General features: G+C 40.0%; 1 protein-coding gene across 2 annotated transcripts; it reads right to left on the bottom strand.

Moving 5' to 3' along the window:
* Positions 1–7,852: 7,852 nt before the first annotated feature.
* On the bottom strand, positions 7,853–12,458 carry LOC112432107 (uncharacterized). 2 transcript variants are annotated; one of them, XM_076886141.1, is made up of 8 exons: positions 12,325–12,458; positions 11,941–12,022; positions 10,446–10,574; positions 10,284–10,352; positions 9,825–9,974; positions 9,495–9,734; positions 9,268–9,386; positions 7,853–8,732 (listed from the first exon to the last, which is right to left on the bottom strand). In XM_076886141.1, exons 1-8 carry the CDS (start codon positions 12,379–12,381, stop codon positions 8,454–8,456), a joined length of 1,125 nt encoding a protein of 374 aa, XP_076742256.1. In that variant the 5' UTR covers positions 12,382–12,458; the 3' UTR covers positions 7,853–8,453. The 2 variants fall into 2 exon arrangements, with proteins under 2 accessions (XP_076742256.1, XP_076742258.1); XM_076886143.1 differs by having other exon boundaries at positions 10,446–10,541.
* Between the last annotated feature and the right edge of the window lie 6,031 nt (positions 12,459–18,489).

Genomic DNA, 18,489 nt, shown 5'->3' with positions numbered 1-18,489 from the left:
CATATAAAACCTTTCAGAAAATCACTGGAGTGTTTAATGAATGCAAATATTTTCAAAGCCAGAGTTTATATCCATAAGGAAAATGTAAACTGCACAAAGCAGAACCACATCATGAAAAAATAATGCCAGACCAGATCATTTTTACTTTTAGTGTCCCAGAGAGCAGGGTACAGTGAAACGTGTTTCTGCTTACACCCTAAGCAGAAAAAAGCAGAATCCATGTAATGCATGGATGTGCTTTATTTTAATGGATGGATGTAAAAATAGTACAGTCTCAGCCACAGTTAAAATAAAAGTGCCACAGGCCCCCAGTCAGGGCCTTATACTATGAGTTAGTGCAGGAATTTATATTTGCAACCGTGATAAAAAACTAAGAAAAATAAAAACAAAGTTAGTTAAAAACAGTAAAAGCAACCCTGACATTGTGTAGAGAGAAGTGCAAATGGCATTAATAAGTGATATGTACACTTTAAAGGTAAGAAAAACATTTGGATGAAGGTATAATAGAAAATATGTTTGGGATCTTGTGCCTCACAGGTGTGTTCACCTGTGACAGACTGAAGCCTTATTGTACAGATATAACTAAAGATCAGTAGGAATGATTCCCCGAAGTGTTCTTTATGGCAGTGAGGCTGAAAGGTCTGAGGGAGAAGTGTGAAGTGGGAGTGACGGGTCGTCCATGAAGGAGAGCAGCTTATCTGTTTCTTCAGTGACCTTTGACCCTCACCGACTAAATCGCCTCCAAATTCTGACCGGTGATGCTTCCAGCTTTGCAGATTAGTTTATTAATTTACACAATACAGTTAAATAATAATAATGGATTGCATTTATAGAGCGCTTTTCGGGGCCCTCAAAGGGCTGTACAATCCCACTATTCATTCACTCTCACATTCACACACTGGTGGAGGCTACAGGTGTAGCCACAGCTGCCCTGCAGACTGACAGAAACGAGGTTGCCATATCACGCCATCGGCCCCTCTGGCCAACACCAGTAGGTGGCAGGTGAAGTGTCTTGCCCAAGGACACAACGACTGAGACTGTCCGAGCCGGGGCTCGAACCGGCAACCTTCCGATTACAAGACGTACTGCCAACTCTTGAGCCACGATCGCTCTTGTAAATTATATAAACAGACGTGGAAAAGTCACAATAAGAGTGTCCAGGTGGAAAAATAGACAAAGAGGCAAAACTGGCAACTAAAAAATGACAAATACCTCAAATCGACGGCCAAATCGCAAAAATCAGACACTAGAAAACACCTCTGCAGGTAAAACCACAGCAGCATAAAATCCCTTAACATTGTTTTTTATATTTCTATGACAGTTGCTTTTGAGTGTCCATACAAAGTAGCAGAGGATGAACATCATTTCAAAGGTGAAGCGAGGCATGATAGTAGGACGATGCTTCTGTTTTTTTTTCTTTTCGTATATTATGGCATAAACCTTGGTTATTTAACTTAACCTGTAAGTTTAACTGTTACTATTACAGAACATGTTCTTCATTAAAAACACAAAGTTTCATCAAACAATAATAATATCCTAAATTTAAAAAAAGAATAACAGCATATTAACACTGATTTGCTAACGTTTGAGCTTCCTCTGAGCTCCACGTTTCAGTTAGTGTGAACAGCTAGGAGAGTAAAAGACGATGTGGTTTTCAAAAGGCATAAACTTGACACATTTCTTGACTGTTCTGAGCAAGAATACTTTATTTCCATCTTTTACAGTTTTAAAATAATAAAAAGGGCTCAAAGTAGATGTTTAGGGACCCCACAGTTCTTGCAAGCACCACTTTAGTATGACAGCAATGTAAAGCCTTTTTATAGCAGTTGAGTCTCTTTTAGTTCTTGTTTTGTGGATTTCTTCCTTCTGCGTTCTTCTGTTTCTGATTCTCAGTCCATCTTGCGTGTGGCTTTGTTTGGAACAGATTTTCTACAATGTTATGCTCAGGGAAGTGAGAGACAAGGTTAAACCTTCAACTTAAAACCTCTGAGGTAGTCCACTGTGGATTTTGAAGTGTATATTGGCTCAAAGCAGGGTTTGGGAAAGCTTCCAAGTCTGCATTCTTGATAAGAGTGTAGAATGTTATGATAGGCTACCTCTGAACAGATGGACGATCCAGTTTGGCAACAATAAAAACTGAAAACATTGAGCTATGACTAAAAGGAGGACCTGTTGAACCGCAATGAAATCTTTTTAGTTTCTCTGAAATTATTTTATTTATTTTATGAAATTCTTTAGGATTAAAATTTAATGACACAACAGTTATAAAGTCAATTGTTTTGAAATAAATCTGTAGTTGGAGCTTGTGTGTGAATACTAGAGCCTTTCACACAGTTTTCCAGCTGCTGTGAAGTCTTTCACCTGCAAAACATAAAAGAAATCATAGATAGCATATAGTTGTTTAAATGAACAAGTTAACAGAAAGATCAACTCACTGTCCAGGTGAGATGTCTAATTTCCTCCACCGGCTTCTGTGACTGAAAAACACAAATGAATCAAAATGTTAGCCTCCATGTTAGCCTCCATGTTAGCGGTGTAACAGGAGAGCAGTTTTAGTTTCAGAATGAAAATAAACTCTGACAATTGCAATTTTAAAATATCAGTGTTGCATATGTTTTATCATTTCACTGTTACAGCTGCCCTGTTGGCTGCCCCTTCAAAAAGACAAAAACAAATCTGGAACGTTGCACTATCAAGCTGCAGGGCCAGACTCTCCATTGTTATGTAATTTCCATGGAACTAAATTTGACTGTTGAGCAGCAAGTCAGCACATGTCCAGAGTCACATCCTGACACTGGAGTGTCACACAGACTTTAGAAAAAGGTTGAAGAATTCAGAGATTCTGTCATTTCTCTCTGTTTTTCTCTGTTTTTACTGCATAAAGCTGGTTTCAAGTGTGATGCTACAAAAAGAAACTTTAGCACTTTGTTACTGTAGGGCTGCATTTTAACGCAGACCAGACCCGTGTAAATGCTGGGCGATTGAGAAAATAAAAAAAATTCAAAATGTTATTGCGCCAGAAATCAAATAACTGGCCAACTCTTCTTTGTAGAATTGCTTTAATTTGGCCATATTTGAAGGTTTCCAGCATGAACCGCATGTTTAAAGTATCTCAGTCTGATTGAACTTGAACTATTTAAGTTCATGCCAGATACAACATGGTTTTTCACACAAGTCTTGGGGATCATTCAGATGTTTTTTTTTTTTTTTGGTAAACGTGAGACGAGCCTTCATTTTTTTGCTTCTTTGGTTGGCAGTGGTTTTGTCCTTGGACTCTCCTATTGAGGCCATTTTTGCTCATTCTCTCTTTTTTTTGTTGAACCATGACCTCTGACCTTAACTGAGCCAGGTGAGGCCTGCAGTTCTTTAGAAAATGTTCTGAGTTCTTCTGTGACCTCCTGGATGAGTCATTGATGCACTCTTGGAGTAATTTTGGTCGGCTGGTCAGGTTCAGCACTGTCCTAAGTTTTCTCCATGTGTGGATAATTTCTCACTGTTGTTCACTGGAGTCCTGAAAGCCTTAGAAATGGCTTTGTGAACCTTTCAGACTGATAGATGTCAGTGCCTTTTTTTCCTCAGCTGTTTCTTTAAATCTTTTAGCTTACTTCACTTTGTCAGACAGCTTCTATTAAATGATTTCTTGATTGGTCTGGCAGTAATCAGGCCTGATTTAATATGATATGAGGGACAAGTCGTTTTGCTTCAGGTAGGTTTTTCTTCATAAATCAAATCATTATTTAAAACTGCATTTTGTATTTAGTCTGGTTATCTTTTTATAGTACTAACATTTTTAATGATCTGACGCATTAAAAATAGAAATCAAGAAGGGGAGCAGTTCTTTTCCACAGCACTGTATTAACTCTTGTTTTTGTTTTCTCATAATCAAATATTGAAGTCAGAGACCTCTGCTTGGTTTCACCCCTTTTGTGACACGGTAAGCCCCAAATGACAGCAGCGATCAGTTTAGGAAGTTTAAAAGTGAAAGTAAATAAATGAGACCCTTTATTGTTGGTTAAAAATGTCTGCAGTATTGTTTCTGGTTCTGTTATACCCATCGATCTCTGTAGTTAGTTTTTACCCTGTGATTAACTGTGATGACGCTTCTGTGTAAATCCAGATGTACAAATGACCACTAACTGAAACTTGGACATTGATCTCACCGAGTGTTTCCGCCTCGTTGCTACATCCAATCGCTTTCAGCAGGTCCACAGTCACCCCAAGAGCCCCCTCCTCGGTAAAGTGGGACACCAGCACGTCTGCGATCTGCAGGCGGCTTTTATTTTCCACCCTGTTGCGCTTGACGCGTGGCGCTTCCCTGCGGTCCAGAAGCTGGTGGCAGAACTTCTCAAAGTCGTCCTTTGATATGTCCTCCAGCGCGCTCACCAAAGCAAGCTTTATAGTTTTGTCTGACATTTCGTGGCCCAGAAAGTTCTTGTAGCTCTGTCTGAACTGCAAAATACGCTTTTGTCTCGAACTTTAAGGAAGATGACTTTAGAAGGCGCACCCGGAAAAAGACGCATTTACTGCGACTGGGAAATATGGGTGCTCTAAGAGCTATAAGCGGAACACACACAGCAGCAAACATCTGGAACACACTCTGTCTGTCTTACGATAACAGTGGGGTCATGTTCCAAGTACAGTAAGACTTGCTGTAGGGATCCACCAACAACGCCTGTGTGAGTAGATCTGTCGACTCATATTGTGCATTGGTTTGCAGTTTTCTTGGCATGTTTGATTTTATAAATCCTAACAACCACATGGTATAGCGCCGCTAGGGGGTTTCGTCCTATTATTGTAGCACGTCTGTGGAGGCTCTGAGTTATGGAGGATCACAAGAGCCATTATTCTCTCGCCTCTGTCAGTGCGCCCCAGGGTGGCTGTGGCTACAATGTAGCTGCCATCACCAGTGTGTGAATGGGTGGATGACTGGATGTGTAAAGCGCTTTGGGGTCCTTAGGGACTAGTGAAGCGCTATGCAAATACAGGCCATTTACCATTATTTCGATGCGCGTGGCTCTTGTGGTCCTCCATACTCAGTCATCCAGGTCATCATAGTCTAAGGGCGATGGGGCGATCGTGGCTCAAGAGTTGGGAGTTCGCCTTGTAATCGGAAGGTTGCTGGTTCGAGCCCCGGCTTGGACAGTCTCGGTCGTTGTGTCCTTGGGCAAGACACTTCACCCGTTGCCTACTGGTGGTGGTCAGAGGGCTCGGTGGCGCCAGTGTCCGGCAGCCTCGCCTCTGTCAGTGCGCCCCAGGGTGGCTGTGGCTACAATGTAGCTGCCATCACCAGTGTGTGAATGGGTGGATGACAGGTTGTGTAAAGCGCTTTGGGGTCCTTAGGGACTAGAAAAGCGCTATATAAATACAGGCCATTTAAGGAACCTGGAAAGAAAAGCGTCTGGACTCTGCCTTTCTTTCTCTTCCTTTCCAAGCTCCCTAGAATATTATTGTAGTTGTTGGAGAGTCTCCTAATGTGAGTGCCGCTGCAGCCTGCTGCTCTCCGTGCATCTGTTTAGAGCAGGGCAACTCCAGGTCTGTTGTTCTACACTGTTAAAAAAAAACATCTTAAAAAACAGTAATATTCCGGCAGCTGGGGCGCCAAAATACTACCGTAAAATAACAGAAAACAACTTCCTCATAAAAATATGGTTATTTCCAGCAATGACAATACAGTTTGTTGCGCTAATTTTACATGGGCTCTTGCCTTTTCAAGTGATCTTAAACATTAAATTGGGAACATGTTAATGTGATTAAACAATGAAATTATCTATAAATAGGGGGGAAAAAAACAAATCCTAATAAAACAGTAATATTCCGGCAGCTGGGGCGCCAAAATACTACCTTAAAATATCAGAAAATAACTTTCTCGTGAAAATACAGTTTTTTTCAGTAATGAAAATCGAGTTTGTTGCGCTAATTTGACATGGGATACTGCCTTTTCCAAGTGCTTTTAGACATTAAATTAGGAACATTTTAACGTGATCAAACAATGAAATTACCTATAAACAAGGTCAATGATTGTGGTAATATGATATAATACGTAAATGTACAGAAATATACAGTTAATAGTTGGTGTAAATTATAATGGATTGCATCCCCTGGGATAGACTGACAGAGGCGAGGCTGCCATATCGCACCACCGGCCCCTCTGGCCATCACCAGTAGGCAGCAGGTGAAGAGTCTTGACCACGGACACAATACCGAGAGTGTCCGAGCCGGGGCTCGAACCGGCAATCTTCTGATCACAAGCGAACTGCCTACTCTTGAACCACGATCGCCCTAAACAGCAATGATAATAATACTTATGTGAAGTAACACAAGCTTATAGGAATCGTGTTATATACTTTTCCATAGCATTACATTTGAATTCAACAGTTCAATCTTTCAAATAACGGACAGATATTTGTGAAATCACGATACATTTGTGAATGTATTTTAACAATCTAAATATGCATATGTACAAAAAATATATTTAAAAAAAAACAAGTAAATTGTGTTTTTACTATATTTACAGTGATGTTATGTTATTTTACCTTTGACATGTAAAATCAGTCTACTTATGTAAATTTAATGATATTCTAGAAAGACAGCAGGCTACAAAGCTTTAAAATATACAGTAAGATACTTTGACATTACTATTTTTTGGAACAGTGTATTTAACTGACTGGCCTCCGAGTTGTCCGGCCAACATCCACACCACATGCCCGCTGAACCTGCTTGGTGTTCCTTCCTTGCCAGACCGCGGTTACAAAATGTATAACTTCATTTTATGTATTTAAGACAAAACAAACAAAAAACCCAACAACATCAACTTGCCATAATGTCGTTGTACAATGAAAATAAAGAGCTGTTCTGTCCGCTTTTTCCTCAAACATGGACACGTGTTTTAGTATTTTGTGGGTGGAATATTTTCTAATCCATGTGTGGGATGAAAATGTCCCATAATTGGGTCCTGTAAAATGAAAAATGTACAAGGTGTTATAAATGTCAGATTTGCATTCTTGATCAATAACAAGGGCATCAAATAATTTTCTAATGCATTTTCCTTACAAACGTGGCGCCATTTAGGGGGACATAAAAAGGCTTTCCAATAGTATACGATTTATTGCCAAGTAGCAAATAAACAAATGACCACAAGACACATTTCCTTATGTTTTGTAAGTATGTAGTATGTTTACGTTGTTTTCCTGGGGGCTGAAACTTGACATGTTGTGTATATCCCGCTAATAGCCTGTATATGCCATACTGCACATTTTGGTATCAATTTGATACAAAGTAAATAAAGGGCAGTGTTGCTGATACCGATACTGTTGTCTTATAAAGGAATCTTGTGTAGAGGAGAGCTATGTGTCATGACTAATAGTTTACAATGAAGTATATGATATAGATGACAAAAGGAACCATTGTGGTGAAGTGATTCGATCTTTCTGTTAAGTTACGCCAGTGCAAAGCCAAACAAAGAGAAAAGAGCAGGATAGAACTCACGGAGCAAGTCATATAAGACGAAGGGGAGCAAGGAAGTGATGCATATGGCCAAATGAGTATAAAAGGGGGCTCTTAGGAACATTCAGGGTTCTCCCTCTAGTTCTGATCAAAGATCTGAACAGTTTGAAATTATTAGATTAGAAATCCGAATTAGCTCAAAGTAGATTAACTTGAAAAGTATAATTTAAGTGATTTGATTCTATTTGATTCTGATTTGATTTTGAAAATGAGAAAAAAAACATATATAAGATAAATCTTTCAAAATTGTTGAATTTTTAAAAAGTTCTCTTTTTTTAAATTAGTTGTAGACGCATGAATCCCTCTTTGTCCACCAGGGGGAGCTGCAGTATCATTAATTCCCCCAGCCTAATTTTATAAAAGAAGACTTTAATTCAACACGTTTATATACAGTTTATTTACATCAGACAACCATCACACGTCACTGAAACCTTCACAGCAAGTGCCTGAAAACCGCCAGTTTGTTATTCAGAGCATCAACAGAGGTAGACACGAGTTTTGTATTTAGAAAATAATAATAATAATAATATAAATGCACAAAACTCTACATAGGGTTCATATAAACACTATTTACAAATCCATTCTTTCTTTAGAAAACAAACAAACAAACTATCAAACATAACAACCCCAGAGGAACAAAGTACAAGTAACCCGAGTGCTTAAAATACCCCTGGCTGGTGTCTGTGCTGCACTTAAAACAACCTGAGGTCAAGTAGCTCTTTTTATAGAAACATTTAAGAAAATATGATATGATGTCATTAAATATTGGCTGCACTATGGATCTATATACTTTTAATTATTATTCCCTGAAATGCAGCATCTGTAAACTGCCTACATCAAGTTCGTCCTCTTCCACGAGGCTTGAGGAAGCAGAGTTCACTTTGAAGGCTGAAGTACTCAAAACGTTCAGGTCTGTCAGCCAGCAGCACCGAGGCTCCTGGGGTCGGCCCCTACTGTGAAACCCACGTTTCACTGCTGTGATCAGAGGCTGTCGATACCCCAGAGCACTGCCAGGACTCTGTGTTTGTGGGTAAAACGTTCATACTGCTCAGGACCTCCTGTGCTGACTTCCCCAGCATGCCCTGCACGTCACAGACGAAGCGGTAGACGTAGCGCTTGCCCGCCGTCTTATGGATGATGTTTTTGTGGTAGTAGTAACGCAGGCCACGGCTCAGCTTCTCGTAGTTCATCTTTGGTTTGTTCTTGCACTGACCCCAGCGCTTCGCCACCTGTGGGATCACCAGCAAACACATGCTCAGAAAAATACAATAGAAATGAGTAATGTAATTAAGTAAATGTACTAATAAAAAAATCTGTTAAAGTTTATAATAAGTAAGATGATTTATTTAAGTGCTTCTAAAAACAGAAGAATCCAAGTGTTTATTCAAATGCATTACATGTTTGTGTAAAGCAGTAACATAAGCAGATTCTGTCTTTCAGTAAAGCTGTGCAATGCTCGTTTCTGCCCCCTGTCAATCTGGCTCTATAAGTACCAGGATGAGCAGCATCAGCACTGCAGGTAATATGAACAGGGGCCCCCATCCAGTCATTGCTCTGTTAAATGGTACAAAGTTTCAACACCAGCGGCTCCATTTTTAGGAAAACAAGTGATTCCCGGCCTGACTTTCTTAAATGTGATCAACGTTTCTCCCCAAAGTACAAAGACACACTCAAATGGAAAGTTTTGTGAAGCAGGTAAGAAATAACCTTTTATCGGTTCCATGTAGTGCTCAACAGTGGCTTTGTCTAAAACAGGATTCTTACCTCTGTGGGGTCAGACATCTTGAACTCCCATCCGTCTCCAGTCCAGGAGATGAAAGTGCGGCAGGCAGAGTCCAGCAGAAGCTCCAGTAAAAACTGCCACAGCTGGATTGGACCGGAACCTGAATGAAGAGTTTGTAGATAAATGAATGAGGTCAAAGTAAGTAGCTGGCGCTGTAATGTGTAATCCATGTGTCATTATACAAAGAGGAAAAGAAGCAAACTCTAACCTGGATAAGCCGACATTCCTGTCATCTGCCCCTCCCTGTCCAGCCTCTGTGGAGGGGTGTTTTTTCGTTTCACCACACGGGGGCAGTACTGCTCTGAGGACTGGAGGCCGGGGTTTGAGGGACATGAGGCCATAGATGGGTGTGATGGAGGGGCAGCTAAGTTGGGGGACTGATATTCAGACCAAAAGGACGAGGACTGTCTCTGTGCATCCGAGTCAAAGTAGCTCTGATCTGTTTCGCCTGCACCAAGCAGAAGAATCACACACTGAACTACAAAGATCAGGTCACTGGAAAAGTGTTTGGTTTTAACCCACGAGTGAAATGTCTTACTTTGTACTGAGTTTGATCCTGCTCCTGTGAGGAAGGGGCTGTGGCTGCCTTCCACGGCAGGGCTGAACTGTCCGGTCTGGGGCACCAAGTTCTGGTATGTCTGAGGAGACTCCTGGTATCCAGTTTGTGACTGGTCCACTGCCAGTCCATCTGTGCACCAGGAGAGAGTTAGTCACAAACACAATTCCCTTAAAGTCAACTTTAAATGAGGTCAGTGTATGCACAAATAAGCCCTGTAAGCTCGGGCTTTAATCTGCTCTGGAAGCTCAGTTCCAGAAGATTTTTTTCTGCTCATGGTTCTGTGTGATGTCACAAAGAGGAGATACACACAAATATCTGTTTTTAAAAAGTAGCTACTCAAAAAGCAACTCTCTGGTGTTCTCGAATAAAACATATGAACACTATAGGTCTCCTTTAGAGTTATTTCACACGTAGCATCAGTGAACGTGAGACGCTCACCTTGTGGATACGAGGCCCACCAGTTGAACTCCTGGTATGTATCCAGGCTGAAGAGGGCAGCGTCACTCACTGAAGGTAAAAGAGCAAAAAATACAAGATAAGTCAAAAATATTTGACTTTAATAAGCAAGCAAAGTATACCAAAACACGTTTTTCTTTTTACCTTTGGTGCCATAAGGATGGGAAGCTTTTGGCGGCTCCGGGTAGCCGCTGTCTGCCGCGTACTGCTGCTGCTGCTGCTGTCCGGGCGCTTTACTGTCTAACAGAAAAGACAGGTCTTCACCAGGGTAGTCTGGAGGTTCAACATAATACAGACAGATGGAGTCAGTGAAGGATGGTGAAGACAGCAGGGAAGCACAGCTCTTTTTAAAGCACCAAGCCGATACAGGATTACCTGTTTAATCGTGCAAACCTTAAACTAATTCATTTTACAGCAGTTTTTTTGCAGCACAGGATGACACTGCTCTTTGTGTCTGGGGGGCATCTTATACATAATATATGTATAAGATTTGCTATAATGAGCAAACAATGAGGATAAACCTAATATTAGGCTACATAATTAAGATTACACTTTTTAATTTAGTAAAGGGTTGAAATACTTTTTTGTAACTTTGTAAAACAAAGTTTGTCTTGCTTACACAGCTGTACTTACAGCTGAGTAAGCAAGACCTATTTGCAAAACGCTTAATTCCTGATAGACTAAGGTGATCCGTGACTTTACTTTCTTTTGCAAATGTTTAAATTATGTTTGTTTTTAAGGTGGATTTTTTTTTCTTATGACTTAACAGATGTGATGACACTGTAAACTCTTTGGCACTGAAGGCACCACCAGCCCTCTGCTGCTTATAGCCTCATAAGGATAACTTTGATCCAGCAGTAAGAGCAAGTTAGCTGCATTATCTTTAAGCTGATTTTATGATTATATTAAGGCAAACAAATACAAAACATGAACTCAAAATCTGCTATGAATGTATAGTTTGCTGTAAATATGAAAGACTATGCTAAAATGCCGGTGTGGTGCTTTAAGAAGGAGGTTAATCAAAGCTCAGTTCTGCAGAAAAAGTCATGGAGAGAAGAATTGTGGGAGAAATCTATAAGTTAGACTTTGGAGTTGGGCTGAAATCGTGACGTGGGACATGAGAAAAAAGAAAAAAAGGCCCCCCAGGTTTTTTCAGTTCTATGGATGGAGGCAGCTTGGAGGAAACAAGGCAGGGAGGGGGAGGAAACGCCAGCGGAGGGAGTGTGACAGAGTAGTGATGGAGGGATGGGGAGTGGGGGGCGAGGGCTCTAAATCTGTTGGAGGAGGAAGTCTGGAGGAAAGGATTAGGAAAGACAGAGAGGGGAGTGCAACACAGAGACCGTCTTTAACCTGACCACCCTGCGTCTCTCTGTCTTTGCAGATCTCAGCCCATTCAGACAATTTCACACACACATAATCACGGGCGTGTCAAGGACTCGCAGGGAAAGCTCTGACAGATGTGATGACACTGTCTGCGAACATGTTTCCTCTGTCCTTCAGCCGCTCGGCTTCAGAGGAAACAGATCGCACAAACATAAAAAAAAACCTGTGTCTGATGTGTCTGAGAGTTTCAGCGCCGTGCACCAGGATCAGCAGGAAAGCCAGATGAAGCAACATCAGAGGGATCCACTAAACTCACCATAAGATGCAAAGTCGAAACCAGCTGGCACTTCCTGCGTCCTGAAGTCTTCTGTGTAGTATCCGCTCTGGCAAACCTCCATCTGCGGTCATATGATTACAACTTTTTGTCACCACTGGGAATGAATTCAAACTTACAAACGCAGTTTAGAATCACGCGAGTGGGGCTGTAACGTTTCCCACTGGTGTTTATCTCGATGAATAATTAGGGAATAAATACATTTTTAAAAAATCGGAAAAGGCAAGAATCCTGCAGTTTTCTGTCAGCTGACGTCCATCCGTGCAGCACAGTTCACGCTTTAAACTGCTCGTTGTGGATGAACGACACTTGCTGCTCATTTTGTGTCGCGTTAAAATATATTTGAGTTTAAATGACCGAGCTTACCTTTACTTTGGAGTCGGCGCTTCTGTCTCCTGCTTTGATCGAAGTGTCCCAGTACATGTGGCTCCTTCACAGCTTCTCCTTCAAACTTGTACCGGCTGCAGCAGCGTGGAGTGGTCACTCTGCGGTCGGCCGCGTCCCGTTATAAACTCAGCGAAAAGAAGTGGGCGGGGCGCGTGCCCGCGGTGAGTCGTGACCTGCTGCGGCACTGAGGTTTGTTTAACACCCCCCACCCCCGACCCCCTTTCCCGACCCCCTCAGCAACAAGTCAATCAAACTTTCATTCATAAAAGCGTCTCAGGTAACAGACACGCGAATGTAGCTTATTCCAAAAAGAACAATTTATTTATTAACTACACAGAAGTTCAAGATTTAAAAAAAGGGGGGGGGGGGGGGTATAAATGTTGCTGTAGAAAACAAACTTGCATGTATGAGGGGTGTGTAATTGAGGAGAGAGGATTAAAAATGGGATTAAAAGAAGATAACACGCTGAAAATATAGTATTCATAAAGAACAACATTTGGAATTCAAAAATAGTCCATTATTGAAGTTAAAGTAAAGAAGTCCATTTCTTTCTTTCCATGCCATTCAGACTGAGAACATATACAGATACTGACAATTTTACCATCTTTCTTATTCCCTTTGTTATCGGTAAACTTGTTCCTCTTACACTGCACCCGTATTTAAGTCTTTTCTTAAAACTGACTGTTTTCTTCTTTTGTGGAGGGAAAATGGTCACTGCAGATGAAAAAGTGAGGGAGGAATTTCGTGACATGGTTTAGAATAAGGACAAAGAAAAAAAGGTGTCTTCAAAACGAGTATGCAGACATGATCACATTTAAAGGTCGTCCATCAGGACATTTGGACACATTTTCCTGCATTAAGGACACTTTGGTACCTTTGCATGGATTTGTGGGAGAAAAGTTTCATACAGAGGAGTTCAGCATTTAAATGGTGATGCTCCCGGGTACAATTTCATTTAATTATTCCAAACTATTCTCATTTATTATTAGCCATGCTGAGTCAACACACATTCAGACATGTTTTCCTGTTTTTCTTTTGTGTTTGTCTCCAGACTGAGTTCAATGAGTTGATTCAATTCCCTTTGATATTAGGCTTTTGTTAACCTGCTTAAACGGGGCCCCTCTTTGTGTCACAGAACTTTTACACACAAAAGTTCTCGAGTTCTTTTAAAGCTCAGGTGAGTTTTACTTTTAAACTTTCTGTACATTTGAAACTTGTTGCAGTCTGTTGTGATTTTCAAGACTTGTGAACATCTCATTTCTGTTACTGACTAAAATGAAGGAATACAGACAAACATTAACTTCAGATTAGTTTGAAGTGGCCCGACAACGTTGGGTTTTCAGATTTTTTATCGTAGGACTTCCTTTTCCTTTTTCCTTACGGCTCCTACATGACTCAGATTAAACTTCTATGTGTGTCAGAGGGAAAATTACTTTTGAGATGGGGGGGTTTTCAGTCCAATCCTCCTCTTAAATGCAGGTGGCTGTGAAAGTTTGTGAAAATAGTCAGTAACACGACGTTAATTATCTTTTTGTCACACACACACACACACACACACACACACAATGTTCATTTTTATCCTGATTATTCTACAATAAAGGGTTACAGTCAGCACTAAACGTACATTTATGCAGAGCTAGAGAACAAAGCAGATACCTGAAGGGTAAACATTTGGATACATAAAAATGGGCAAATTAATGGAGATTATAAAGGCACAGAATAATAAAGTCTAAGATTACATGTAATACTTAACACACTTTAGCCTAAAGTCATAACTCTACCACACAACTCATCACACTGCAGCTGTTAAACAGTTCATTGATGTCACTGCCAGTGAAGTGATTTGTAGGAATAAAACACACTAAAACAACAAGATCCGGATTTGTGAGTCAATTAAATGATTAGTCATTCGACAAATTAATAGCCAACACATCTAATAGTCGGCTAATTACTGAAGTCACACTTTTTTATGATAGAAACAAATGTTTTTTTGGACTGTAGGCCAGATAAAAGAAGACATTTGAAGATGAGATAAGGATTCCCGTTTAGTTTGACAAAAAAAAATGTGTCAATTAATTAATTAGTTCCCTGAAAACATTTAAGTGAGAGATTTCTGTCTTGTCTTTCTGTGAGTGAAAACAAAGACAACCTTTCATACAGATCATGCAAATAGGATGATTTAAAAACTAACTAACTGAGAAAAAGTCAAAGTCACAGCACTTTCTCTTAATATCCTTGGTTTTTGGATATTTAGTCAAAACAAAACAACTAAAAGACTAAAACATGAAATTAGTTATTTAATCAGTTAGCAGATTAAGAAAATCAATAAGAAAGAATTCAGAGTAAAGACTGAATCGACTGTTTTTCCTTTCATGTCTGTGGATTTTTGACATTTTTAGCTTTTTATCAAATTTAGTCAAAGTAAGAATATCTCCCCAGCATGAGGCCCCTAAATTAGCCAAATATGATTAGCTGTAAAACAAAAATAGCCAATTTTGTCATGGACAATCATGATAATCAATTAATAATTCAATCATGTATGTCATTGTTTTTTCCACTGATAGTTGGACAAAAAAGAGACATCTGAATATCAAACTTAGTATTTCTTACTACTTTGAGTTCTTTTAGGCCACAGGCCGAACAATCGGTCGATAAAACAATCAATGAATGAACAAAGAAAAATCTGGTTATTAATTAATGGTTCTCTCACTTTTTTTTCTTTCATTCCGTTGTTTTCTCTCAGTCTTCTCTGTGTGTGTCTGTAGTGTCTGGTATGTTACACAAAATAAAATTACCACTTTTCTTTTTCACATTTTGATATTTAGAGGCACCAAAGATTGACCCTCACGAAAATAACACATTAACTAATGTACCACCTGTAAAGCACGATTTTCAGTACAATAAAAAATGACAAATTCTTTCCTTGCTAAACATAATCAATAGTTCCACATACACCGCTGCAGGTTTTACAGCAGATGGGTGGCCTTGTAGAGTGTATTTTTATCGCGTCACTGAATGGCTTTAACATATTTCAGAGCTGCGGTCACTGATTGTCTGACCAAATAACTGAGCCATAGTTTGGGTGGGGTTGAAGTGGAGCCTTTTGAAATCAGAGCTTTTGCCAGTCGCTTTTTTTTTAATGAGGTGGGAGGAAGAAAAAATCTCAGTATCTTTAGCAACCATTCGACAAAACAATGGCCCGTAAAAAACACACAAGCAGCCGCTGAAGAAAGTCTGAAATCACGGCGTGAGTGGCTGCAGCAGATAAGGCCGAGCCCAGAGGCTTGTATAAACAAACATCTCTGCTATTCAGCTCGGACACACACACACACACACACACACACACCGCGCCGACTCCATCTGGAAAAGTGCAGCCGGCTGAAATCGTGCGTGGAGACGGGAGTCGTGATTGGGGGCCCCACCCCAACACAAGGACACAACCGGGATAAAGTTACACAACAGACCAAGTGATTAACAACCGTCTGCAGCAAACTGTCAGCTCTGGAATCCACCGGGAATAATCACACACACGGACAGCCTGCGAAAGTAAACTGTCAGCGACGGCACCAGAACGCCCCAGAAATGAAATTCATCAGATTTACTGGAAATCATGAAGGTGTAACCACAACGCAGAGACACACCGGTTACAAAGGCACGGGAATGAAACCGGCAGGGAGAAATCATTTCGACCAGAAACACCAAACTAGATTTAATCCGTGGCCCACGAAAAAAGCTCAATTTGATCCTTTAAGTGGGCCGGAACATTTATTTGAATGTAAATAGGTCTATTGTGATGACATCCACGGAGCAGACGATCAACAGCCTGAGACACAGTTCATTAAAGATGAAAAAACAAAACAGAAAAGCCTCACCTGCATTGTTTCTGCTGTTAAACAGCTATGTGATCATTTATTGACGTGATGAAGATATATCTTCAGTATATCTTCATGTCTGTGTTGTAATTTAATCTAAAAAAAAAAAAAGATCACCATAATTACGTCACTGCTGTTTTCATTGACGCGTAAAGCAAAGTATGGGCCGGTTTGGATCTTCGGAGGATGTTTTCTCAGGCCCGGGCCGCATGTTCGACAGCCATGTTTAATACGTCAGCATAATGTTAACGCAAAGGTTACTTTAGCTCAGATGTTGAGAGCCATTTTAGGCCATCTTTTTTCGCTTGCAGTCCTTTACAGCAAGACTGCTACGTATCAGAATGTCACTTCACAGATCAAAATAAAATCAACATAACAATATTATTTAAAAAAAACATGAAAATTGTTTGTGTTGTGTGATCTAAAAGTAAAAGAAATCCTGCTTTTTACTATCATATAGGCATTATTAAGAAAATATTGATATTTCATTTTAAATATCCTGATTATCACAAGTTCTCAGTGTTGTGTATGGTACACATTTATAAAGACAACATTTATTAAAACACACACACACACACACACACACACACACACACACACACACACACACACACACATTTAGTTCATTTAGTTCTTAAAGCAGCAGAAACATGAATTTCATCTTGTTGAATATAATCGTGTTTTGCGTGTATTTACTAACCTACAGTTACGTCATGCGGTTATGTGGGGCTTTGGATTGCACAGTACTTTTTGAATTGTGATGGCAGAGTAGTTTTACCTGCTCTAATCCCTTTATCTTTACAGCCAGTTTATTTTTTTGTGCTGCTGTAACATCTAATCCTCCCAGCAGGGCATCAATAAAGTGCTATCTTATCTCACCTTTCCCCTGCTGGTAAGTTTTTCAGTTTTACTTTAAAAACTTTGTTTGGTGATTTGTGACTGTTACTGTGTGGCTAAAATATATTTTCCCCAGAAGCCCCGAAGGATAAAAGTGGACTAATTAAAAATATATCTTTTATGTTTCATAAAAATCCAAAAGTTCCTTAGTTAACGAGCCAAGGGCCACATTTTCTACAGCAGTCCTGAATGAAACAGGAACCTCTTATTAAGAGGGCCTGTAAATTTCATGAACTGCACCGTGCTGATGCACTCTGTCAAAGCACTAACTGCCACCATGAACAGCTCTTTTTTCCCCACTGAATGTAGATCTTCTAAAGGTCAGACGCGTTTTTCAAAACGTTACGATCTTTATGAACATGCAGGAAGTTGAAGATTTTTTTTAAAGTGACAAAAAGAACACAAACAGGGTTTTTTTGTGATATAATCTTTCCTTCTCTTATAAGTGGGGAGGTGAGCATGGGGCTGCAGTACTTCTTATTGGAAAACTTACTCTTCACACCAGGGAGATGTGTCTACATTTTCTGAGCAATATCTTCTCTTTATGGTAGCATGACTTCACTGCAGCTCAGGAGGGAAACAAGACGACCATCTGCTGCACGATGCAAATTGTGGAAGTCTCATCTAAGCTGCAGGTGGACTTTTGAATACATTAGTGTTCATGTGGGCACCTATGCAGCAATTTCAAAACACTTAAAAAAAAGAGGCCTGTGCCCCAAATCCATCACTCAACACTAACATCTGCCACCAAAATGAGACAAGAGCTTGTTAACATAATGGCCCTTAATCTGCTACAGGTTCATAATATATGTGAAAGGTTAATATCCCATAACTGTCTGTTTGCACTTCAAATGCAATCAGGTGGGAGTCTGACAGGAAGTTTAAAAAACTGCTGCACACTGCAATCCCAAACCAAATGAAATAATTGAAGAGCTCAATCACCTACAACGCCGAGCTACTGCTAGAAATATACTTTTAATGTTAACTTTACTTGTGAAAGAAAAATAGGAGAGAGAAAGGGAGGCTTAGAGACAGTAGAGTCCAAAAATACACTTTTATGACTGGTAGGTGCTTCCCTGTTGGTGAAGTAACGGTGAATTATTTATCTTCTCCACAGGCACAAAAAGGCCAGTTTTACTTTCTGCTTTTTCTAAATGAATCTTTTTCAGTGGGTTTCCTTAAGTGTAAACAGCCAAGGAAAAGCAATTTTTCACATGAGGAGTTTATTAGTTTATTAGTCATGATACACACCTACATCTACTGTGAAATGAAACCAAATGACAACAACAGACACACAATTTCAGGCTGAGCCAGCTGTTTACAACGAGACACGTGCTTTGCTTGATTTTTTTTTTTAAGAAAATACATATTTTTA

Source organism: Maylandia zebra, linkage group LG1, assembly GCF_041146795.1.
Source record: "Maylandia zebra isolate NMK-2024a linkage group LG1, Mzebra_GT3a, whole genome shotgun sequence".
NCBI lineage: Eukaryota > Metazoa > Chordata > Actinopteri > Cichliformes > Cichlidae > Maylandia > Maylandia zebra.
Note: the sequence above shows the minus strand (reverse complement) of the source record. Positions and strands in the feature narration are given on the sequence as shown.

Excerpts from the sequence above, each read along its gene's own strand:
- LOC112432107 (XM_076886141.1), bottom strand. The coding sequence starts at position 12,381 with ATGTACTGGGACACTTCGATCAAAGCAGGAGACAGAAGCGCCGACTCC. Across the intron at positions 10,353-10,445 it reads CCATCCTTATGGCACCAAAG|TGAGTGACGCTGCCCTCTTC; the intron begins GTAAAAAGAAAA and ends TTTTACCTTCAG. Across the intron at positions 9,735-9,824 it reads AGGATCAAACTCAGTACAAA|GCGAAACAGATCAGAGCTAC; the intron begins GTAAGACATTTC and ends TGCTTGGTGCAG.